Source organism: Colossoma macropomum, unplaced genomic scaffold (genome assembly GCF_904425465.1).
Source record: "Colossoma macropomum unplaced genomic scaffold, Colossoma_macropomum, whole genome shotgun sequence".
Lineage (NCBI taxonomy): Eukaryota > Metazoa > Chordata > Actinopteri > Characiformes > Serrasalmidae > Colossoma > Colossoma macropomum.
This window is the reverse complement of record NW_023494785.1, coordinates 8705022-8731894: the sequence shown is the minus strand read 5'-3', so window position 1 is coordinate 8731894 and position 26873 is coordinate 8705022. Positions and strand designations below refer to the sequence as shown.

At 41.1% G+C, this 26873-nt stretch overlaps 1 protein-coding gene across 1 annotated transcript in view; it reads left to right on the top strand.

Annotated features, from left to right (window-relative positions):
- Window positions 1-364: 364 nt before the first annotated feature.
- Window positions 365-26873, top strand: part of adarb2 (adenosine deaminase RNA specific B2 (inactive)) — a 275159-nt gene continuing 248650 nt past the window's right edge. The window contains exon 1 of the mRNA XM_036582349.1: window positions 365-642. Within this exon, the coding sequence (XP_036438242.1) occupies window positions 555-642 (88 nt within the window). The 5' untranslated portion in view covers window positions 365-554. The remainder of the gene's footprint in view (window positions 643-26873) is intronic.

The following is a 26873-nucleotide window of genomic DNA, read 5'->3' as shown; positions in this document are numbered from 1 at the left end:
CATTAACACCCCCCTCCTCCCTCCTCCACCTCCTTCCATCCTTCACACAGCTGAACTCGTACGAAGGGGCGGGGCTTCTTTTTGGGAGTGGGCGGCGCTTGGCGTGAGGGCGACGTCAGGGCGACGCTGCTGATTGGGTCTAATTAGACTCGTCAGCAGCGAATAGGAGGACGGCGTGCGCGATTGGATCCAAAGTGCCAAAACACATACACATACACGCGCACACGCACGCGCGAGGCGCAGAAAGCGGGCATCCTGCGCGTGCGTGCGTGTGTGTGTGTGTGTTTTTACGCGCGCCTGCGAGCAGGAGCAGAGAGAAGAGAGGAGAGAGGAGAGAGGAGAGAGGAGAGAACGGGGAGAAAGAAAGCGGAGCATCAGCGAGGAAGAAGCGAGAAAAAGGAGGAGGGGGCCCTGCCTGAAAGGCATGCCGGGACTGTCCGAGCGGAGAGAGAGAGAGAGGAGGGCGAGAGAGCACAAGGAGACACAAGTTTGAGCAGTAGATCTGTCCGTCCTTCCGTCCGTCCATCCGTCCGTCCGTCCACCCTTCCGTCCTCATGGCCTCGGTGCTGGCCAGCAGCAGCCCCGGCGGCGCAGTGAGGTGCAAGTTCAAGAGGAGGAGGAGGAGGAGGACGAAGAGAAAAGGTAAAGAGAGCCGACAAAAAGTTGTTCGTTGTTCGTTCTTTGTTCTGTTTTCTCTTTCTTTGTTTCCGCGTGTCGCGCAGAGGTCAGAAAAAACGGCACTCTGCCTGGCATTACGCAGCAGCAGCTCCACAAACAGAGGAAGAAAAGGCATCACGGCATCGTTATTAGGGGTCCAAGCACCTTGTGCTGGTTGTTAGGCGTTTCCTTCAAGTGATATTATTGTTATATTAGCGATTGTCTCGGTGCGCTCGCTGCTGTTGGTGCGCTCCGGCTGACCGCTCCGTATCTCCTTCGCCACGTTTCTCTCTTCTCTCAAGTTTTTTTTCCTCGCGCGCGCACGAGCACGTGCTCTTCAGTTTCCACCACCTGCGCCCGGTTGCTTTTTTGCCATTGCTGTGCTTTTCAGTGCGTAACGCGCTCCATCCAGCGCGTTTAACCTCCAGCTCTGAGCAGCGAGGTTACAGCCTTTTTAGTATCTCGTTATAACGAGCTTTAACGAGCCGTGGGGCTTTAAGGCGTCTCTAAAGTCTGTACAGTCTCTTACACACGTCTGTAGCGCACGTCCTCAGTGAACTGGGGGTTTATCAGAACGCTGTCACTTTAGGGACAGGCACCTTTAGCGCAAGGGCATGTGGGGAAACGAGGCTGTGCACGAGAATCCCCCCCATAAGACAGCAACTTTTGGTTAGTTCCTTTGTTATTATTTATAAACTGCAGTGGCAAATGAAGTCATGCTTATATATGTAAAAGAATGGCAGCTGTATTATATACAGTACATCGGTCATTTTTATATGTAATGGATTATTGTTATTACTATTAGTTTCAGCAATATTATCACTGTACTTATTACTAGGGGTCCAAGCACTTTGGCTATTTTCGCTGTTATTATTGAGATAATCCCCTTCATGTCTTCATGTGCAAGAACAGAATCCTTCAGAGCGATTTGCAGAAAAATGAAAACAACTTGTTGCAGGTTGTTGCAGAATGCTCCTCTATTATTCCTCCTCTTTTCTGGCTTGCTAGTTGCATGATCACCCCTGGAATTTCATCAGCAGTAATGAGAGGTAACATAGCGAGGTATGAGGTGAAAGACGGCGGCCGCGACGGTCCTTCATTCCCTCGCAGTGGCAGGGTAATGAATGAGGGCGCCTGCCGGTGGCCGGTGGTTCAGGGATGGTGGCTGTGACGAGTGCGGGGTGTTTTTTTTTTTTCCCTGCCCTTCGCTGCTTATCGGCCCGGGCCTGACAGGTTCCCGGGGCCACGCACGGGACGGCCCTGATAACACACGGCATTGATCAACCCTCCTGCCCCCAGCCAGCTTGCCTCCACCTTGACAGACAGGGATTTTGCTCAGTGAGGGAAAAAAAAGAAAAAATGACCTAATGAATCAGCGCTGGAAAGTAAAACCTGCATAGATGGCAAATGCTTCATTTGTAAAATAGTTGGTCTCTGACGTATCTCCAATAGTTGGCAAATAGCTTGGCTTCATTGCGTTTCTCTTATGAATTATAACTGCAGTTATAGGTGGCTTTATTTATCAAACAAACTATCAAATTTCTATGAAGTTTCTCCAAATAGTCAGCCTTTATCACATAGAATCACCTAATGGTGTAACATCCGCTGGAAAATCAAAACCTGTGCATGCAGGTTTTCTGAGAAATGTCATAAAAAACGACTATACAGGTAACAGGAGTTTTTTTTTTCTTTACCTGAATAGAAATTTCCCCAGATTGGACTGATTGCGGCCCCTTGCCGCCACAGTGTGCAGTCAGTATGCCACTTTACTTCTGCAACCTTTCTGAACTGCAATACGGTATAATTCCCACCAAGCACAGCTACATGAGTATTTCCATATATGAGCTCATGCTAAGAGCAAATGTAAGTAAAGCATTTTCTTTAGAACTTCCAATTTGCACGTCTCACACTCTTCAAAAGAGAGGTGCCATAGAGAGATCTCTGTGTGTCGCCATAGAAGAACCATTATTAGTAAGTGAGTGAGTGAGTGTTAAGAACGCTTTTGAAGATTACAGAGCATCCACATAATGTGAAGGTTCTAGGAAGAACCCTTAAATTGCTAAAGGGCCAATTTAAGAAACATGGTTCTTTCGGGAGCTAAAGTGGTTCTTCTATGCATCGCTCAAAGAACCCTTTGTGGCACTTTTTTTTAAGAGTGCACACAGTGCCTGGTAGTGTTAGATAAATAGAACATCATTTGCAGTACACAGCAGCATTGTCGTGGACCGCCGCGGCCTGTCCTATAACCCGTGATATTAATAACCCAAGTAATTGAGAAAAGAAAGACAATAGATAAAGTGCATTGCTGAGCCAAATGTATTTACATAATGGAAATGACAGAATTGGTCACACAGCATTAAGCACTGCATATGAACATTGGACGATGCATGCACAAGAGAGCATTGGTTTGTTTGTGTGAGAAAATAGCCAATTTATAAGTCTAGCTGATGGGTTGTGATGGTGATGGACAGAACAAGCAGGTTCAAAAAAATGAAAATAATCGTTTTTGGGTCGGAGTCAGACGACCAGCAGTACCAGTATACAGATTCAGCAATGTTTTATTGTAATGTCAGTTTTCAGAACTGTTGTGTTTTAGCCCTATATATATATATATATATATGTATATATAGAAGGACAAAACCTACTTTGCTTTTAATGTAAGTCAATGGAACCAGACTTTTTTCACATGTAATTTTTGGCCATTTCTTCACAATGTAAAGGACAACAGGCATTTTCTATTATTTCAAAAACTGAAAAACAACAAAAATGAAGACATGAGGTTTTATCCCAACAGCAGTGATAACCGCATGTGTGTATATATATATATATACATATATATATATATATTATATATATATATATGTTATAGATATTGCATATTGCTTACTTTAGTAATAAGCCACATTTTATTAATTCCTTTTTTGGTGTTGTTTTCCATTGTATTGTATAGAATCTAATTTTAATGTATTTATTCAGTCATTTATTTTATTATAAACTATAACTATCATTGCTTCCCCCTTGCTTCTGGATACAATAACTCACACTCAAGGGAATTTAGACACAATTAATTACACAAAGCTGCCCTACGTCAGCAGATTGTTTTAACTTTCCTGCCCTGTAATCTGTGATAATGGAGATGGAGGATTTAATCTGTGTGTTATTCTAGTATACTTTCATCTTTCTGAGAGCTGAAACAATTATGTTTATAGTCCTCTTGGCAAAAGGGCAGCGTTTTAGGATTACTCTGACATGTTATTTGATGGACTAATCCTCAGCAAATGCTACAGATTAGAAGAAGATGGACAGCGCATTAAAACCTATGTGTAGTCAAAGGGATGTTATCAGATTTTTTTCCTGATTACATTAGGTTGCGGTGTACGGTATTGTTCTTTTTTTTTTGTGGTCAGTAATGTTAGCACACGCACACACTTTGGCACTCGAACGCACACACAATGGAAATTAATCCTCAAAACTGGGGCAGTTGCTCTTATTGACGCAGCATCATTTACTTCCAATCAGCACCTTCAGTAAAATCTCATCTTCTTGGAACTCCTCGTCAGTGTATAATGTGCGCATGTTTGGAACTTCTGTTTACTTATTTGTTTTAAATTATTGTACCACCATTCCTTGAATGTGACCAATAATGAGTCCTGAAGTGCGGTTTAATAGCAGCTGGCCAATATTACATAAACACAGTTTCACTACTGCATTGAATTTGACTTTCCAGGTCTAGTGTGGCTCACTAAATATATTCTGTAAGGTTAGTATATAATACCAGTTGGACCAAATGTGTAAAAACATGCTCCTGTATTAAATTCTGTGATTGTTTTTATTAGCATGATTTGGTTTAGCCAGGTATTCCATACAGTTAGTATATCTTTAACTGTCTGTCTAAACGACTGTCTGTGTTTTGTTCTTGCAGAGTATCATGGCTTTTTCTGTGTATTTAGATTCCTCTGTAATGAAGCATGGCACAGTGACTTACCTCAGCGAGACCCTGGGGAAATGGGTAACCCCCAGTCGTCCCCCTTTTTAAAAAAAGAAAATGAGCCAAATGCCATTTCCCGTTCGGTGGGAGACAGCGTGTTGTCTGCGCCGGATTATTTCAGCTCAGTGAAGGCTAATCTGGAAGGAATATAGAAATGCACTTTGTGTATTCTGAGAAATCGGACAAGTGGAATGGAATGTTTGCTTTATATGTTCCGGTCCTCTTTTTCATCCTCACTGTCTTAACAAAACCTCATATCTTTAAAACGGTAACTTTAATGATAACTTTTTATTCTTGCTCATTGTGAGCCATTTCTGTTGATCCATGCTTTATGCCATATTCGCACAATGAAAAAGTGTGACTGCTGATATTAAAAAAGTAAATGAGCTGTGAGGTTTTGATATGACAGTAAGGATACATTATGACGAATCTCAGCGGATGAATGAAAAGATCTGAATGAGACATGACAAGGTTTAGTTTAGTGCTGTAAGAGTCGCTGCACTCTGTTAATTTGCTGGGGTTTGTTATGGTCACCATACTCCAGCTGACTCTTCTGAGGGTCAGAGACTGACACTCAGAACCACACTGTGGTCACAGCTGACCACAACACAGGGTGAAGGGGACTTGTGGCTGAAACTCTTGACCTGATCTGCTGGCACGTTAGTCTAATGTATGTGTATATATATTATTGCTTACCATCGCAGTCGGGATAAAACTTAGTATCTCCAATATTCATGATGAATTGATGGTACCAATTCACTTAAATAAATAATAAAATATGTCTATATATTTTATATATATATATGTATGTATATATATTATATATATATATATATATATATATATATATATATATATATATATATACTGTACTGTGCAAAGGTTTTAGACACCTGAGAAAATGTTCATTTGCTCACAAATAGTTCACAAATATTACAGTAAATATGTAACATTTGTACTGCTATTATGTGTATACATTTTTCATTTATCCATTTCCAAACCTCTCCAGTATTATTTGTAGTTATCATCCAATAGATGGCTTGGCTAATCAGTCCTTCATTAAATTAAATTAAGTGTGCTGCGGAAGGAATTGAACAAATCCATGGGGTGTCTGGGGGCGTCGAGGAGAATCTGGAACTATACTTTGTTCTTCTAACTGGCTCACATAATTTTGTTTCAAGATAAGAAATTGTTACCTTTTACTATATTTATGTTTTATATTTGCATCTATTTTAATTATATATGGTGTTTTTAAAGCACAAACAAGAAAAAATGCTTTTAAATGATGTGCTCAGGTGCTTAAGACGTTTGCGTAGGACTCGGAAGGTATTGGAACAGGTATCCGTGTTGTGGCATATGTAGCTTGTATAGTGTTTGTCTGTTGAGCCACTGACTCTTCCTCTGTTTCTTTTCCATTCACACACACAGTTCAGTGCGATCCCAGTTACAACTGGCAGGAACCCTTTTTTTAATATGGATAAGACGTCTTCTTGAACAGGATATCTGTCTTTCCCTTTCTGCAGAGAAATGCTCTCCTGCTTCATGTGTTAATAGATCTCGCTGAAGCTGATACTCAGCTAATGGATAAACTCTTTCTGTATAGAGAGAAAAAAGGCTTTCATTAGATTTACACATATTTAGTCTAGGACTGTTTCATTGTGTTTTACAGGGTGACTGTTTGTGCGGGCGGTTGATAAGAGGTTTTTCTTAAAGGTGCCGGAGCATTGCTGGCATTTAAAAGGTTAATGAAGGTCATCGGCAGCAGCAGGCAGGGAGCGGTACGGCTGTAGATTCGAATTTGCAGACACTTCCCTGATTAAGTGTGAAATTCTCCTCCGTTTAGGACACGGCGTCCTCCGCCGGACGCTCGGCCAGGGACGAGGGGGAAAAAAAAGGGTTATTAGCGTTGAATGGTTACCGGTCCCCGAGGAGAGCCGGGCGACAAAGTGACCAAGGCAAGAAGGAGCGCAACTTTACAAATTAGCATAATTAGTAATTATCTCTTAATAGGCCCTGTTGGCTTTTGAGACTTGGCTGTTGAATTCCTGCTTAAAGTTCAGTGAGGAAAAACAAATTTCATGCTGAAATGTCTCAATAACACAGATGAGCTGTTTGGGCTAATCGTCTGCCTGAGGTTCGATCCAAGATAAATGTGGAAAAGGGCTGAAACTGAGGAGAAAGAGAAGAACCTTCTCGTGCTTTTAAGCCGACTGACTCAGGTAAACAGTATGAAGGCGATATTTTTTGTGTTGTTTTTGTGAGCTAAATGGACGCTGTCTAGGCTCATGTTCTCCACACTTTGTTATTATTCTGTTCTTGACTCACTGGGGAAGCTAACGAACTGCAGTCCGTCATACAGTGCGATGAACTGCTCCACCTGCTTAGCACTCATACTGCCGACGCTAGCAGCTATCAGATGAAGAGCAAAATAGCGTTAGCATCTATGGGAGCTGTCAGTCCTCGTAAAGACAGTCTACATAAACACGTCCTGACTGTAAAAACCAGCGCCGCACTGCAATGTGGGCCACAAATCAATTAACAGTGCCCAAGAGCTGAGAGCTGAGACGACACTGTGAAACAAGACTACTGCTAGTTCAGTGAAGGCTGGGTTTGTGTTGGAGGAAATGACGTTTCATTTAAGGCTGATCACACTTTTTTACCACAATACTTTGTTTTGTATATTTTGCTAATTTTTTTTTATCTTTTTAGCCTAAAAGCAAACATGCAAATTCTCTATAGTTTATTCTCTTTTAAGTTATATATTTTTTTTCATTTAATTTAATTTTAATTAAATATTTTTTTATCATTCAAAATTTTTACCGATGGGAAATTTGAACACTGTGCATCATATCAGTTGTCACGAAGCACAGTAGTGCTTCAGTGTGAGCTTTGAAGCGAATCTCAATCATCCTCCAAATACGGGCACGTGCAAAAGTTTTGGCGCTTGTTTTTGAGGAGAAGATAAGTACATGTTCTCTAGCGAGAACAGACTTCTGCACATTTTAATGCACCGTTACTGTTTATTTGCTGAATTTAATATATTGGGCTAAAAATAAAACATAAAATGTGGCCTGTGCAAAAGTTATGGCACATTTTATGTATATTATATTTTTTTTCAGCATATTAAACCCTGCAAATAAAGTAATATTGTGCACTTACATGTGCAGAAAATGCCATATTTAAGTTTGTTCCCTGTAGAGGATGAGTTAACATTTCTATGTGTTCCAGTTCTTGTATTTATTAACCATCCTTTGCTTATTTTGTTACACATCTTGCCTGAAGACATGTATCGAGGCATCTGGCTCGCCAGAGCAGAGAGGTCAAGTCACTCCAAATGATGGGAGCTATGAGTATTCACTGATGTTGCTACTATTTTCCAAAGTATTTTAGGTGATTTTTCTTTCTTTATTATTTGTATGTGTGTATTTGTTTTATATAGCTGTTTACATTATATATGTGCAGTATGTGCTTCGCAGGTTTGGCTGTGGTCATTATATCACCATTAAACACCTTGACTCTTGCTAATAGGCAGTGCTTAGCGTGACTGAGCAGTTGGCACGTGTGTAAGAGTGGATGGCGTTATTTAAACGTTAATGAGAGCTCAGTGCCGGGCTGGCAGGGCACAGTGTTGGAGATTTGGTTTGTAGATGATTATGGCTGTTTGAGTAGATTAGGTATTTTCAGTAGTTTAGGTTCATCACTCCTTTTTCGCCGCGTGCATTAAAGAAACGTTTTTCTCTCCTCATGCCCTCCGTTAAATCCGCTCTCATCCATCGATTCTAGGCTTCTGCAGGGTCTGCGCGTGCACACCGGGCTTATCGAGCAAATCCTTTATAAGGTGTTTAAAAAATCTTCGTCTGCATTAGCTTTGTTTGATCCAGTGGTTCTCTCTATTTCGCAGCCATTAAAGGGATACTCCAGCCTTTTTTCAGCCTAAACGCAGAAAACCTTTTGACTCATAGTAGAAGCCAGTTAGCAGACGATGGAGCGACTGCCCATTGGTTTCTGTTATAAGCCTGAGTCAATTCATCTTCTGTTCTTTTACGAAATAAAGGAAAATATATCAAAATTTTTCCAACTTTTTCTGGCTGTCTCTCTTAACCTCTCTGTACTTTGTTTGATTTTTTTTTTTCCGCTTTGCCGGTCATCGTGTGGCGCTAGTTTTATGTATATTGTTTCTCATCCAAGTGGCTTGGAGGACACTGGCTGATGTATTTGTATTCAAATATAGCTGCTTCCAGTTGCTCATCCATTTCCTGCCATATCTCAGAGCGTGTTTGGTTTTCACGCCGAGCGGCCAGCGCACACTTTCCGAGTTTGATTCGGCCAGTTTGTTTGTACACTGCTTACATTTGCAGGGTTAAAGAGAGCGAGGCTTCACAGCCGTGGATGCACTCTTCTCATTCACTCTACTGCAGTGTATCCTGTGCTTTAGATGATTTTGGTCAGCTGCTGGAGTCTGAAGGATATGATGGACCTGAGGCCACGTGTGACACCTGGCTTAAAGGACAGTGAAGACTCATTTTTAAAGAGAGAGTCTCTGTATGTGTTTATGTTAGTTTGTGTGCATTTTCAGGACAAAGAATTCTGTTGTTGAAGGAAAATCAGAGAGAAGCAAAAGTAACCAAATAGCAAAACGACTGTCTTTGTAAAGCGCTCTTTACAAAAGCTCCATGTTTCATTTGTAACCATATATATGTAGTGCATTCTATCGAATTCATTCAAACTGCAGTCTGACAGGACAAAAGCAATTTTTTTTTTTAATTACATATTCAGACCTTAGATATTTACAGGTATTTCTGTTGTTGTGATCTGTTTAAACCTAAGGCGTTAATTGACATAGTAGTGAGCTAAATATAAACATGATCATCATTTGTAAGGTGCTTTCTATGGAGATGTGCTTTTCCCAAAGCCAAATTCCTAAATTTACACTTGTGTCTTGTTGTCATGTCACTGCTGAAACACAAAGAGTTTTAGTCTTTAGGCAGAGCCTTATTTTAGCCACGCCCCTGCATTTTAGAGCAGGAAGTGAGACTGCATCCATGTCCCTCATGGCCACATGGTGAGCAGTTAGAGCCCGATGTTTTGAAGTAAATGTGTCCCAAAGTCTGAAAATCAGTGTGGAACATTAAGAATTGTCACTACTGAAACACATATTTTCTGCAACTGAGTAAACGTTTTGTTTTTTAATGAAAAATGATTTGAATTGTTTACACTTTTCAAAACTGTGTTTGCCAGTCACGTACCGGCATTTTTGCGTTCAAAATGAGCTAAAGTCATTACTGTTGAAACAGTCACTACCGAAACATTTGTAGTTTCAGAGGGCTTGTTATTGTATTGGTAGTGACAAAATGGAATGTTGTCATTTGTTTTACTAAAATTAATATAATTCATTCAGTAGAATTCCTCATTGTGGGACTAATAAGGGTCACTTAATCTAATCTAATATATATATATATATATAATTGTGACACAGCCGTTGCTTTCAAATTATATTAAATCTAAATGAATAAATAAAAAGATAAATAAAATATTTTTCATACATGATCATTTAACTCATATAAAACACTTATAGCATTATTACATAAGCATACTTATATTAGGGATATATATGGGACGTTGACTGACATTGTATAAAAACAGTGTGTGTGTATGTGTGTTTGTCAGGGTTTGCTGGAGTCAGATGAGCGTTTCTGTACTCCAACACCACAACAGCAAATCTCCAACAATGCGAACATCATAAAACTGCAGGAGGGAGTATTTTAGTCTATTTCTCAAATAGAAGATCTCATCAACCTGCAGTGGTTTAATGAAAGTCATTGACCAACATTTCAATCTGTTGTTGTTTTCACAGTAGATTTAATGACATATCTGTCGTCCAATGATATTTCCTGTTTCTTGTTGTAAATATTTATATACATACAGTAGAGTCTTGTTGTTTAACTTTGAGTTTATGTTCATTTAGCTGTTCTGTTTGCTGCACTCTGTTACATAGTGTTTCATTTACCTTTAATATACATTCTGTATCTGGACCTCCGTTTGTTTACATGTCAACAAGTGATAAAAAGTGGCTTTTTTTTTGCAACACAACGCTGCACACGCAACAGTAACTTTTCATTAAATGCAAATCGTAAAATATCTCTGCTTCTACTTACAAATGTGGTATGGATTGAAAGTTTAGTATCTGCACTTTCCACAGAATGTCCTGGCGTGTTTCGATGAGCTACGAGAAATAAAAATGTAAGATAAAATAACATCATGCTTTTGTTAATATCTGTGATAACGGCAGGGGTTAAAATAGCAATCAGAGATTCTATTAAAAACCAGCAGTTATTTAATTACAGTCATTGACCACTGCTAACAGTGTCAGGTTAGCTTTTATGACACACAGTAACTGGTTCTCATTGTCCTCTGCCTTGATTGTGCAGTGAGAGGATGCTTCTTTTGAGCCTTGCCAGGGTCACTTTGTCACATTGAGAGTGAAAATAAATGAATTTAGCTTTCCAGGAATTGTTGTGATTTTAGGTAACATTTTCAAAACCTGCAGTCGTATAAATTTTACCGGATACTGGATGATGATGAACGATTGCAGCAAATTAATGATTTATATTTCCATTTATTTATAGTAATAATGGAAAAATCTGGTGGAAACTCTTGCACATTGGGCATGCAGGCTTGCCTGTAATTTCTTTTATCTTTGCTGCACTGAAGCTCGTCAGCGGTGACTCCTAAAGCTCACTCGAATGTCAGAAGTCATCTATTAGGCGAGTGTGTTCACTGCGCACTATCGGCCTTGCCCTCTTCTCACGGCGGTCCCTTTCCCCCCTCCATCATCAGATCAGTCTCTCATTTTCAAAGAGATGTGCACTAAAGCTAATGATGTGTTCCAGAAACTTCCAGTCCGTCGTTCATGACCACGGCACAAATGTGAAAATACAGCAGATACAGCAGAATTTGTCAGGAGAATGATGGACTTCTGGAGCGGGAAACAAACGAGGACACTGTGCAACGTGTGTGTGTGTGTGTGTGTGTGTGTGTGTGTTTCTGTGTGTGTGTGTGTGTGTGTGTGTTTCTGTGTGTGTGTGTGTGTGTGTGTGTGTGTGTGTGTGTGTGTTTCTGTGTGTGTTGTGTGTGTGGTGTGTGTGTGTGTTTTTGTTTGTTTGTTTCTTTATGTAGATTTTAGGACTTTGTAGGAAAACCAGATTCAGTAGTGCTAATCTACAGAAGCTAGAAAACGCTCCTGACATCTTTTTTTTAACAAAAGCTCCATGGTTATTTCGTTTTCGTTTTTTTTTCTGAAAGAGCAAAATCCATTTTTGGCTACTGAGATTAAGATCAGGGTTAGGTTTAGGATTTGATCATAACATTCTTATTACATTTAGGTATTTATATATCTATAATACATATTGGAGATTATTAAGAAATATATGTACTTATATATTTTTGCTGTCATAATAAAAACATTTTTTTTTAAAGTTCATGATGATCTTGTTACATTAACTTATGTTGAAAGTTAAGAACGGTTTTTGCTTCTCCTTTAAAGAAACCTTTTTGGTTTTGTTCTATTTGTGACTGTATATATACACACATATATATATATATATATATATATATATACACACACACACACACACACACACTTTCTAAGCCACTTGTCGTTCTGGGTCGTGGGGGGAGCTGGAGCCTATCCCAGCGGTCACTGGGCAGAAGGCAGGACACACCCTGGACAGGTCTCCAGTCTATCGCAGTGTATATATATCTATAGTAATGCTAATTTCTGCAGGCATCCCAGTAGGATTCTGGTAATATGTTAGAGCTAAGCTAATGACTTTTACATGAATGTTTTTTGGCCGTTCTAGCTTAAACATGGATATTTGAAGCTAGTAAATGATGTTTAATTTGTATATTGTAACCAACGTTAACATATGTTTGTGACTTCCAGAGGGCTTGGAGCAGGGGTGTCTAATCTTATCCACAAAGGGCCAGTGTGGCTGCAGGTTTTCACTCAAAACAAACAAACGTCAGCTGACGTAACAGAGCTGGCGGTTAACACTTTCCTCTGAGCGCATTCGGCTGTCCAATGACGTTGCATTGGCAGCAGTTTGAAAAGATGCGGTGGTGCTTCACAGGTCTCGGAGGAAGCCTGTGCTAACCTTCACCCTCCTAGTGCTGGTGGTATTATGTGATTGGGAGAGTCCAAACTAGAGGGTGGAATTGGAAATGAATAAACTGGGGAGAAAATTGGAGAAAAAAAAACAACTGGAGCACACCTGATTCCACTTGTTTAATCAGTTGTTTTCAGTCTTCAAACTGCTGATCAGGTGATCTGCTTTGTTGGAATGAAAATCTGCAGCCACACCAGCCCTTTGTGGATAAGATTGGACACCCCTGGCCTAGAGTGACCTTTTTTCACAGAAAACTAGTCTTCCCATTGTAAATCAAAGCGTTGTTAGTTTACTCCTCTGTCAGTTCCTAATTGCGTTGGTAATGTAATATTTAATGTATTATTTTAAGGTCTTCAGTCTGAATTGCTAACCATTGGGAGAGCTAACTGGGCTGTATCTACTTAGATGCCAGAGAAAAAAAAAATCCTGATTGGATAATTTTCCATTGGACATTTCAGGGTTTCCCACTGTATAAAACACATGGGACATATGTGTGAACCCACGTCCTGACACTGTATAAAAACAGACCTGAGACTGTGTCCGTATGTGGATTTAAGTAGAGGCGGAAGCTCTAACAGTAAGTGCTGCATGATTGGGTGATAATACCGTCGCTCGGCCCCCAGCAGGAAGAGGATCATTGTCCTTTGCCTTTTTCTCATTAATTTGATGGGGGTTTCTTTTAATTTGAAAGGGCTATTGGGAACAAATAGAATCCGGTCTGTGTCACACAAATACACTTGTTCTGACGTGCACGGACGCACACAGTACGCGCTCCGTTCTCTGCCTCTCTGACTCAGTCATACACGCACACACACACACACACCGCTGCAGAATCTCGTCAGGTCACTATGATGAACCCTGCAGCAGAAGCTATTATCTTGTTGTCACCTTTTTCCTGCTGTTCCCCCTACCTGTCACTCTCAGCTTGAGCTTACCAACTGCCGGGAAGTTAAAAACGAGAGAAAGAGAGGGAGGGAAGGTGGGCGAGAGAGATTTGGGGGGGGGTGGAAACAGCCTCTGATGTGTGGAACACTCAGTACAGGAAGGTAGCACTTAACTTTGTGTGCTGTAATATGTTCGTAACAGACTGAATTAGTACTGGGTGATGTATCGTCTGTACCGATATATTGATATTGGTGTCACACAGCAATATCGATGTTTAGTTGATGATTAAGAAACATTGTGTATGTTTCATTCCTGTTATTACTGCTTCCCTATTACCACAATTGTAAAAAAAGATTATGTAGGATTCCCTTTGATGTATTTTAAGAGAAGAAAACTGCAGAACAGTCCAGTCAAACCTATTGACCTATTGACTATTGGTTTCAGAAGATTGTTTTAGCATAGAGTAGCCGTACTCAGGAAGAAGGAGTTCATTAAAGGGCCTATATCAAAGAAATTAAGTAATTATTCTCTTTTCTAAAAAAATAATGGACTTTAACCCCTTAAAATCCTTATTATTTAGGAGTGTGTAATCAAACCTTGGGTCCACCGGTGGGCCCTGGCCACGTAAGAGGTTCAAATAGTGTGTAAACACTGTTTTAAAACATGCTGTCCACTCCTCGATCCATACGATAAATATGTGTTAACTACGCTGCAAAACTGTCTGTTTTGAACTCAATCATTTTTGTTATGTCACAGAAAACAACACATGTACATATATCTGCCTGTTCAGCCTACAGCAGCTTAGCCCCGCCCATTCACACTGAACTTATGAGTGTTTAAGCTTGGACTGCTTTTGAATGAGGTACAATACAGAACAGCCAATCAGAACAGAGCTCAATTACATATATCAGTCTAAAGCCCTGTTTGAGCGCAATTGGTTTTATAAGAGGGGGTCTGGTAAAGTCATTTTTAAGGGATTTAACTGGCCAGTTTGGACAGGATAAAGTGTTCAGATTGTCTCAGATGGCCTGGATCAAAGCGTCAGTCTGGACGTTCACTTTAGCATTAAGATTAGAAATAAAATTGAGCCAAACAAGCAACAAAAACAAACTTCCAGTTATTGGTTAGTAAAGTGGGCTCATTCAACTTAACAAATGTCGTCCAACAGGACAGAAGTCGCTCCGTCCTGTGGGAGGCAGCTGCCGATATTTCATTTCATTCTCCTTCTGATTAGCTCATCGCCAAAAATGTTGTAGCTTGCAGTAGTCCTGTTTTGAATTTGAGGATAAAGTAACTGTGCTAGGAGCTCCGTTTTAGTATTTAGTTCCCAGTCACCAAAGAGCAGAGGTGCCCATGCCTATTTGTTATTACGTTACCCTGAGGTAGATATGAACAGGACCACTATTACTATAACTACTGTAACTGAAGAGCCCAGCATTAAAAATTTATATAAAGTAATTCTAATTTTTACAGACATTACAGATGTATTAGAGTCATGGAGCTCACTGGCAATCTAATGCAGTTCAAATAGGGTTTTACAGGTACGCTTACAAAAACAGCTGATTCAGTTCTAAGAAATAAAGCTGGAGAAATGAATTATGAGAGGTTTTGGAACATAAAACTCACTTAAACATGATAAGTGGAGCCATGGAAACATAAAATTCAGTAAGTATGTATGATATGGCCCCTTTAACTTTATTACTGCAGACTTAAATAGCATCAAATTACATGATGCCATGATATATTTGGAAAACATTGTGATTTTGGATTTTGTCAGTACCGTTTAGCTCTACCGACCGTAGAAAAGTGAAAGCAGCGCCGCAGAAGATAAGGTGAGGGGGCTTGGAGAGGGGGGTGGTCTAGCAAAAGCGATTTTTGTCGCCGTCATTACCTCGTATTGAATGCAAAGCTTAGCGTGTTGTCCATACTGGAAGTGAAAAGCGAGGCGCGTGTGATAGGTGGCTTTTTATCGAGCGTTCCCCATTCATCCTCTATGGGCTGAGGCGCTGAGCCTCACAAAAGGCAGCAAGCCAGGATCCATACACCTACCTGCGCTCAGCTAGCCATGAATGGCCACCGCGGGAGAGCCTGGGCTGAGAGAGCCTTAAAGATAGAGGGAGAGAGGGAGGGAGAGACAGAGAGAGCTCAGTGGCAGATGGAGCTCCTAATGTGACTAATCTATGTCTGCTTGTTGTTTAAGTGTCTTCAAGAAGGGCTTCTGACAGGAGCACAATTCCCTCCCCTGCCTGGGCCCTGATGATGTTTGTGTGTGTACCGCGTATCGCAGCCTCTCGACAAGCCTGCAAATCTGTTTGATTCACTGAGGCTCGACGAGAAACGGCCCAAGTTTTGTAATATCCTTGTCGCGTCTTGAATGATATCTTCAATTTTGTTGCGTATTTTCTTTCAGTGATAATCTCGCCGACTCTTACCGTCTTTTCACGGGTTTGAATGATCACAGTGATGGTTAGCTTGTCAAATCTGCTAAATGCAGAGTCATTTCAAAAGTACGAGATGGATGCTAGCTTGAAATATGACACATTAGGGTTCAGTGTTCGTGATGTAAGCGGATGTGAAGTGAGTGTAGACACTATTTCTGTGGTTTTCTTGCTATAGTGCGGGAGCGTGTGTATTTCTGTGGCACGCTGTGGGTGGTCCGGAGGAGGGCCATGCAAAAGCTTTAGGTTCAACACTGGCAGAAGCAGTGCTAGCAATGTTACCAGGCAACATTATATATTAGGAATGTTACCAGGGCAGTGTTATATGTTATATTAGCAGTGTGCTGTTGGCACCTTACCAGGCCAAACTTTGTATTAGCAGCATTACCAGGCAGTGCCAATATATACTACTATATTTGCAGATTTATTTGCAGTTTTACTAAGGTGTGTGTGCACATATGTATAAATACAGCACTGTGCAAATGTCTTAGGCACCTGAGTAAGTTGACATTGTTTAAAACCATTTATCTCATCAAAAGGTATATTTTTACCTGATAAATGACCATATATCATTATAATAAATGCAAATAATCATGGAACAAAGTTTGGTTTCAGGTTTCTCCGTAATGTCCTCAGACATCACATCACCAGCACATTTAATTTAACATAACGAAGTACTGATTAGACGGATTAGCCAAACCAGGTAGTGGAGGATGACTGCAGATAATACTGGGCTTCCACAAGGAGAAGTTTGAAAATGGTTAAATTAACACATTGATACATGCAAAGCAACCACTTCTTAAAGTAATATTATTCATATTTATTGTAATATTACTGATCAAATAAGCACTTTCTGCCCAGATAAATAGCTTTTTAAGTATAATATTCTCAGGTGCCTAAAACCTTTGCAATTATGGGATGTTACTTTTAAAATAAATTAATAACCAGTAAATATATTAGCAATGTTACTAGGCAGTTCCACATATTAATTGATTCCATTTAGATTTACAGAGACAGTGTATATTAATCAACATTTCTGTAATTGTGCCAGTTTAACCAATTTGGCTATTGGCACTGTTTCCAGAAAGTCCTATATGGTAAAGCTTTATAAAAACATTGTTTAATAAATAACTAAATGACTGTTAATAGCTGTAAACAAATCAATTGCAAATTTTCACACATTGCATCATTCACATGGGGGGATGTAAAGTGTGCCTGATTCCCAAATCACACTGTAACACGAAAATATATGCGAAAAGTGCCTGAAGTGAAATAGAGCAACGTGCTGTTTTAGCTTTTGCACTCGTTTGGCAGTGGCTCTCCACCTCTTCTTCTTTCTTGACCCAGATGTGATTCACTGTACAATTTTAAACCCGATTTTTCTGTTTCAAGGAAAGTTTTTCAATGTGTGATAAACTCCAAAGATCAGCTGGAGAGAATTTCCCAAATGATATCAGGAACTACAACTGCATGTTGACTGCACAAGCCACATGACCAGCCTGTCTCGCTTTTATTTCAGAAACATGAACTAATTATGAACAGTTTAGCTACTGGAAAAAAAGTCTATAACTAATGAATACATATTTTACAAACATCTATTTACATGAGTTAGAACTTCACACATTAATTTAGTAATTACTTAGTTATAAGATATTTTATCATCATGTATACATACAGGACAAAATATAAGGCTTTTGTTAATATTAGAAAGTTATGCATTTCAGTAATTTGCTGCAGTAAGTTTTGTATACATGTATTGATGTTATACAACTCATTAATTATTAGTGAAAGTGTTTGTTATTAATGTATAGAAAAACATCACATACAGCACTTATGAATATGAATACACACATCAACAACTACATGGTCGGTTAATGGAAGTATTTATAAAGTATTACCTACTTTATATTTCTTGCAGCTCTCTCTCTCTCTCTCTCTCTCTCTCTCTCTCTCTCTCTCTCTCTCCTGAGATGTCAGGACATGAGTGCATTTATACTTTTTGTGACCAGTACAGAATACTTAATTGACAACTTACATTTAATTGACAGCATTAAGGATCAGACAGACACCTTAACTCTGTTTATTGTGCTTCACCTGGGTTCTTCACAACCTTTTCCTTCCTGTATCTGTGGATTTTTAGAACTCTCTCATTTCTGGTTGGAGCTGCAGGAAAAGATGTGACTGCGCAGTGAGGAGGCCTGATGTACGATGGAGTTTCATATGAGCTGAGTGGTTGAATTGGCAGTAAACACTTAAGTGCCAGACCCTCAATGTGTTTTTGCATCTGTTCGGATTTTTACTTTTTTTTTTTCATGTTTACCACCTACAGTTAGGATGACAACCACTTACTTGTACAAGGGGGATGCAGTATGAGAATATTATCTTACTGTTTTCTGAGTAAAAGCATGCAGTTTTTCAAATGAAATAGCCAATAGGGCTTGTTTTCACCGCAGCCAGATAATGCATTTTCATAAGCAAGCAATATATCATATTGCACCTGTCATAATAATATCTTCTCACTCTTTTTTGCTGTTTTTTTGCACCATTTGAAAATGTCAGCTGCCTTTTACATTGTATGAACAAATGTTACAAGTTTTAAGTTACGCTAAGAGTGGTTAAGAATTTTCTTCTCCAGTAAAATGATCATTTTGTAGATACAAGATTTTCTTACAACAGTGACAACAGACAAAACAAAAACAGATCTATGTTGGTATGTGGGAATGTACCTGGCACATCTTAAATCTGTCAATGAATGATGCCCAACCAGTGATTTTTCTCATGAGAATCATCTGGATTGCTGACAGCTTCCTCTGTGGATTCTAGTTAAGCAGCATCTGCTGCGGCGCCTCGCGTTGTGAATTTAGAGCAATCTCCAGGAGCATGTCAGGGGACACACGGATTGGCCCTTTGCTAAAAGAGTAAAATGTAATATCATTAGGTCAGAGACTCCAGAGCCAGGGAGGCGGCAGAATGGATTTATTGTCTCATTTTGACTCATTAGGGTTCCATAATGAAGAACCCAGTTCACCACCTGAAGAATTTCGCTCGGTGATTGAAGACATCCTGTCCAGCCTTGCCTAGTCTATACCAGCAAATTCTCCCGACTCGCGCTCTGACGAGCACTGAGAGATTGCAATTTGATTCTTCGAGGAGGGCTGGAGGGGGGCCTGCTGCCGAAACGGTCATTATCGTTTACTAAGCAGGTGTTGCGATGTATTGCTCCTTTATCACAATGCAGATTTGTGGTGCGCTGGGCAATCCATTTTTCAATTTGGTTTCCTGCCTGAGATAAATGAACAGATGTCCATTGATTTTTCCCCCCTTCCGTAGTCACATGCCTTGTTTACACCTGACAGCCAGGACTTTATAGCCCAATGATTATTCGAAGTAAAGCGCATTATAATTAGCCATTTTTTAATTAGTCTGACGATTGGCAGGCCGTTCGCTAAGCCTCTAATTTTACACGTCTCTCTGCCGTCGCTGTTTTTTTCCTTTCGTTAACCTCCAGTGAAGTGAGTCAGCTCGAACGGCAGCGCGGTGCTCCAGCTGAATCAATGCGGCCCTCCACCCTTGCCAAGGGCCTCTTGTCACTTATCCCTCCACTCTTTAGATGCAGGGCTTTTTTTTTACACCTCGCTTTTTTATTGACTGGCCCCGAGCAGCAACAATTCTAGCAAAAGTGTTGTCCACTTTGACTTAATTTGCTGGTCATTATGGTCTGGGCACATTACTAAAAACCCTGCCTCATAAGTGGTTGATGCTTAGCGGGGATGAAGCGTTACCACTTCTAGCTAAAGCCCCTTTTTTCTGAGGATGGCCCTTTTGATTTTATGCCGCTGCCGCTCTCTAGACTGATGGAGGACTAGATAGTGTTTCCATGTTCTGAAGCCCCGATAGTGATGTTCTGTTTGGCAGTTATTTTTGTCTCTTTCCGAAACAACACGAAGTCCCTGAGTGCTTGTCATCTCTTTGTGTTTCTGATTCTATTTGACAAGATCACAAAGCCCCAAGCGGCTTCGCAGGATTCCACTCTCCAGCTGGTTATTAAACTATAAATATACATATAAGACTAGTCTTGCTCGGTACCATCGCACACTAATGAAAGGAGTCAAGTGGCGCGCGGCGGATCTGGCTTCACATGCACACTGTCACTAGTGATTTAATTGAGCCCCTGAAAACGGTCCTTTTGTTTTAATGTCGGCTTCCCATCAGCCCTCACTAATGCACGGCTCTTATTGTCTCCGGAGCCTGAGCAGCTGGGACGTGCTGCAATGTCCTCTGTCATGCCCCCTCCTCCAACTCCAAGGGGTTCTGGGGGCATGGCTTGTTTTGGGGGACATTGCTTTGCCCCTGATGCCACCACAGGAGGAAAAGGAGATGGGAGAGAACTATGATACCATGCAAAGATCTTGAAAATGAAATGTAAGGCTATTTTTTCTGGGCAGTTAATATTTGGGAGGAAAACATGTTTGCCAGTGTGTTATTACTACTCCACTAATCTGGGGCCGGTAAATACTTTGTTAAGTTAAATCCAGTGTGCTGGTGGAGATCCTAGAATCCATGCAATGACTGGAGTGCCTAGGGGATGAGAGGAACCAGTAACCTTTCTGAGGTCTTGTTACTTGTATCTTAACAATATGGTGCCAAAAGTGTTCTTTCAATGTCATAGGAGAACCGCTTTTGGTTCCCTAAAGCAGTGGTTCTCAGACTAGTCCACAGAGCCCACAGACGTCTTCAACCTAACTTGGGGATAGAGCAAAAATGTGGGCCGTTTGGGGATCTCCGAGGACTGGTTTGAAAACCACTACTCTAAAGAACCTTTCAGTTTAGTGGATTTTATTGACTATTTTTTAAAATAACCATTCGTTGAAAGGTTTTTAAGGGAACCAAATGTGTTTTTCCCGTGGCCTCGGTCCATTCAACCCTTTTTGGCACCTTTATGGTTTCTGCAAGCAAAAGTACACCAACTGCCCAGACAAATAAGCAGTTTTCTTCTGCACAGTGCAGTTTGTGAAGGATTTTGCAGAGTGACCCCTCAGGTGGAGGACGGGGAAAAACTGGAGCAGAGGCGACTGGGCAGGGTGGCGACGCGAAGGAGCCAGAGGGAGTGATGGATCGGAAGGAGGCACTTCTATTACAGCAAGGTGAACGGCATGCTGAGAAAGGGAGGCAGACGTGACGTCCTTCATGCTGGGGTCAAGCCAGGGTCATCGGCTAGGTTGCTTAGGGCCGGTTCCCTCAGGCCCTGTCCCACTCGCGAGGAACGAAGGACTCCCCGCAGGTGCATCGAGAGAGAGGATGGATGCCGAGATGGAGGGAGGAGTGGGGGAGGAGGGAAAGAGGGGTTAAGCGGTGAGGTTGGCTCGCTGTCCCAGTTTAGAGAAAGACAGCATGATGGATGGAGCGGCGAGTCAAGAGAGGTAAAGAGAAAGCGAAGAGAGAGGCCGAGGAGACGGGTGATGGCGCATAAAAGGGAGGATGCTCGGCTTCCGTTTGATTGGACAGCTGACGGGTAGGCTTGGCTGCGGTTAGATCAGACTTGTTTGTGTCTGACCTGCTTTAGAAGGACGGCAGCCTCAGACGCCAGGCTGCGATTCGCAGGCCAGACATCGAGGGAGTATATCTCAAGCTCCATTGAGCACAATTACGAAGAGATGACAGCAGTATCAGGACAACAGGGCAGGCTTTTGACAGGCTGGGCTGGGCCAAAGGTAGTTAGAAGGTGAGGCCCTTTTCTTGTTGTCTTTGCTCCTTTTGTTTTGGTGCTTGGCCCCAGCAGCCGTTAGGGCTGGATTGAGAGGCCAGGCACGATGGGATTAAGTCTGGCTCGTTTGAGGCAAATTGGCAGTTTCGTAAAACGCCAGCAGAGACCAGAAGGGGGGAAATGGAGTACGGAGGATGTCAGTGATTATTACGGGGGTTTGGAGCGAACGGCAGGACCTCACTGTGAAGGGCTGCAGCGTGGTCGTGGCTTTTCTCAGCTTGAGGATGACAAGTACAATCTTTGCCAGCTGGTATCGGGTGCCTTGCTAAGCCTCTGCTGTTTCAGTAGCTCCAAGCCCCTCGTGTGCCGCTGTGAAAGTGTGTCAGGATGAACAGGCCAATAAACTCCTGGATCTTCATCTATAACCCCCCCCCCTCCATCAACACCACCACCACATTACCACATCTCTCATTCTTTCGCTCCGAAAAGAGCGACCCTGGCAGGGCACCGCAGCACAGCTTCAGAAGACAGCCACTGAGAGAGGTTGCTTGCTTGGTTGAGGTGAATATCCCCCCAACGCAATTACAAAAGAGCTCTCTGAAGCATATGCTTTATCATTAATTCAACACTACAGTTTGGAATCGCTTCAGCGTGTCATAAGCTCGCAGCTCGAAAGGGGAATTCCCCCGGCCGCAGCAGAGAAATCGGATGGAAGAGATGAGCATCTGAAGCCAGGGAAACAGATGTTTTCGGAGATGCCGCTGCACCATGTGGACTCTTATGTATGACTTTTAACCATTCCGTCTGCAAGTTGACTGACGTAGGTGCACGCCTAAATAAATTAATAACTGAATAAATGACAAGGGGGTAAGCTTTGCGGAGTGCTGGTTGTGTTAGGAGTGAGAGGGGTTGCCAAGGTTGGCGATGGCTGAAAGTGGGACAGCTGCACAGCTGCGGCGCCTCGTCAGGGGACCCCAGATTGATGCCACTGTATTTCATTGTCAGAGAAGGAGAAATGAAAAGTGCTGGAGACCCCTGTTACAAGCTTTTCTGTCAGAACCTGATAGAACATGTATGCGAAACAGACAGAAGAGGCCTTCTTTTTGGGCAGGTTTATTTTGTGCATTAGCAGGGTCGGGTCAGCAGTGGTGTCTCCACATTTAGGTGAGGAAGAAGCTGTCTAGACTAGTGCTGGAAGGCTTGTTGTTGATTGTGAGTTCACAGTTGCAATTCTGTCAGATTGCAAGTCTCTTGTCTCATCAGAACTTCAGTTAGTGTTTACAATAGCTGCCCTTTAACATTTCATGACAAATGGACCAAAAATGGAATTACTTGGAATAAAATCTGACTTTCATTGAAGTAAAAAATGACCCCTTTTTCTCATGTAAAGTTATCTTTTAGGAGCTTTTGTTATGAGAGCAATGGAATGCACATCTCTGCCCTCAAATTCAGTCCTGAGCAGCCACAGTACTGCTTATATGTACATGTTTCTCCCTCTCCAAAACACCTTATTCATCTCTTTAGCTAATTATCGGGCCCTCAAGAGTCGAATTAGGTCTGCTGGAGCAGAGAAAACTCACTGCAGTGTTTGTGGCCCTCCGGGACTCAATTGGTGGAACAGTGCTGTATGCGCTAAGCTTATCGCCACTGTCGGAACAAAACCTTGTATCTCCAAAATGATAACTTTACAGGAGAAGACAAGAAACTTTCTTAACATGTAATGGAAGAAAATGTAACTAAATGTATCAAAAGTAACTTCATCATGAACTTTTAACACAATGCAAAGAGTTTTCAAATTATGGCAAAAAGATTTTTGCACAACAGTGTCGATATGTGGATTGTTTTAAGTTTGAACGGATATGGATCTTCCTCATACTGATATCTTGTGTGCTATATGGCTTGGAAAAAGTGACGGGTCGCTCAGAAAGGAGGTTACTGTATTTTACAAAGTGACTTTGAGATTGTGAAAAGCGCAAACTTAAACTGATTATTATTAAAAATTAAATGTACACAATTTCAGAATAAAAATGGAGGAATGGACAGGCTTTGATTTCAAGCTCCAAGATAGCTGCTACATACTAGCTTGTTATGTATGCAACCATCTTTCTATTTTTTCCAGTCTTGTCCATTTTTAGATCTGACTCTGGCTCACTCACTCACTCATGTTTAGCAGGCTGAAGATTCTCCATAAGGAGGTAGTATTAGCACTGTAGTAGCTTGTGGTGCTTTGGTGACACTATGTGTTTATTTAGATAACAGTATAGCCTACAGTGTCATTAGTGTTGGGTGTAAAAAAAGTACAAAGTAATACGTTTAAGTGATTCCATCTAGTAATCATCTTGAAATTGACTGTCTGTGTATATTATCCATACCTGTTCTTGTATGTTATTTTGTGTTTGTGTGTGCCACCTGCGACAGCTGACCGTTCAGCTTTGATTGTGAATTTGACCAGAGCAGTGCGAGTGCCATAAACGTGAAGCTTGAAGCATGTAATCATAATAAGACATTTGTGGATAAAAATCTCTGTGCTGAAGAAGAGAGTGTTCCAGAATCTCCATTATTACTTGATTTTTGTTCAGATTCTTTACAGCTCTGTAAATATTACATTTTATCCTTAAAGATTTTATTTCCAGGCAGCTGGTTTTTGAATTACTGTTGTCTTTTTCCTTGTACTTTCCAGTTGGTGCAGATTTGTGTGGGTTTAATAGAAAAATGTAACAGTAAAGAAAGAACTAGGGAGATTCCTCAGTGTAGGAAGTGATCTTATTTGAGTAACCACCCCAACACTTAAGGTCAAAAAACACGTAAGCATGTCTTTTGAGCTCACTTAATGACTCAACCAGATTTGATACAGTTATGGTGAATACTTAACTATATTTAACTTCCATTACTTGTTAGCTACATTAGTCTTACACTGCTAAACTAAAGAAGCAAACTTCAGACACCAAACCTGTCTTGGCTGCTTGATTTGGAGTGAGGAGAAAACTGTGTACATTCAGTTTTTGAATGAAACACTGATTTAAGTGACTTCTTGTACTGGACTCTGATAGGCTATACAGCTCTTACCTCATAAGACCTTTGTGTTTTAATTCTCTCCAGCAGAGTTTTAAATGCCTGTCCGTATATCGAGTTCATAGATCATTCCAGTTTACAGCTTCGACTTGGTGTTTATCTGCTCGACCATTTAGTGTAAATTAGAGGCGCGTTAGTGGGGTTGATTCTCGGAGCGGAGCAGGTCGTCGGTGGACGAGTCTGTGCAGTGCAGGGCTGTGAGTGATGGTGCTGGTGAATTGCATTGACTCTGTGCTTGAATATATGGGACAGCTGAGGTGATGGCAGATAAACAGGGCCCTGGAGAGGGAGAGAGAGCATGGAGCCACTCCACATCTCATCTCCACGTATTTCACTCTAAATTATCGTCCTCCTTCACCGTGGAAAGCTCTCCACCCTCTCTCTCTCTCTCTCTCTCTCTCTGTCTCTCTCTCTCTCTCTCTCTCTCTCTGTCTCTCTCTGTTCTGTTTGTGCTCTTTCACTCATCTATCTACCTACTCTCTCTCTCTCTCTCTCTCTCTCTCGCTCTCGCTCTTTCCTCCTAGCTCTATTGTCTGTGCTCTCTCTATCATCTTTCTGCCCACTTTTTAACTTTTCTTCTTTTTTCTTTCTTTCTCTTTTCTGTTTGTTCTCTCTAATCTCTCTGCCCTCTCTCTCTTTCTCTCTCTCTCTCTCTCCCCTGTCTTCTTGCCTACTTTATCTGTCTGCCTACTTTAATTCTCTCTCTTCACCTTCTTAATGTATTCTCTTCTCAATTCTGCTCTTCTATTTGCTTATTCAACCTCTCTCTTTCCACCTGTCTCTCTTTTTCTTTCTTCCATTTGTTCTTTCTTTCTTTCTTTCTTTCTTTGTTTCTTTCTTTCTTTCTTTCTTTCTTTCTTTCTTTCTCTGTCTTTCTGTCTGTTTTTATTTCATCTGTTCTTTCTTTTTTCTTTCTTTTTTTCTTTCTCCGTCTTTCTGTCTTATTTTCTCTCTGTCTTTTTCTTTCTTTTATTTATTCTTTCTTTCTTTGTCTCTCTCTTTCTGTCTCTCTTTTTCTTTTATCTGTTCTTTCTTTCTTTCTTTCTATTAGCTCTTTCCTTTACTATAGGATGTAAAATCTCTTAATAATGCTTCAATAACAGGGGGTTAAAAGTCAGTCTTTCTTTCTCTCTCTCTATCCCCCCCCTCTCTCTTTGATTGCCCCCACCCTCACTTTCATGATGTACTCTAGTAAACGCTATACCAATGTAACTTAAATAATAAATATGTACAAAAATAATAATAATTAACCATATAAAATTGCTATGAACATGAAGTCAGGTTTTTTGGCTTGGATTGGAGGGGAGCAGTTCATTTTCTCAGTTTATTTAAGCTCAGAATGGTTCCTAATGGAGTCATCAGGCCCCACTCATTGGCTAATAGCTTAATTGGGTCCATCTGGAGGAGGCTGCGATGGGGAGGTGGCTGCAGTGTGAAGTCGCGTGGAGGGTAATTTGTCATCCTGTATGCGGTGACTGGCGTGCTGTAGTAGGGAAAAACGCAGAATGAAGGCGGGCTTTGGCACACTTCCAACCCCCACACCACCCCACCCCCCACATGCAAAACTCAGCTTTGCTCCTTTCCTATTAGAGTTTCTATTCACCTGAGGACCTGAGGTGCCTTTCACAGCATGTGCCTGTGGCCTCCCTGATAGCGGGCGATGATGGCTGAAGCTACAAACAGGGCGTTACTGCACACTGGCTTTGTATAACTGCATATGCTGCATATATTGTTTGCCAGGATGAGTGTTTCTGATAAATAAAATATTTATGTAATCTAACGAAAGGAAATGATTTTCAAAATAAGATTGTCAAAATAATTCAAACCAGTCTTCAGTCTTACCCCACTATTGATTTACCAGTGTGCTTTTAATTATAATATGTAGGGATATGATTAAGCAATAGTACTGTTTTGTCCATATCATGCAGCCTCATGTATCTATAAAATGTTTCTAAAAAAGCAAA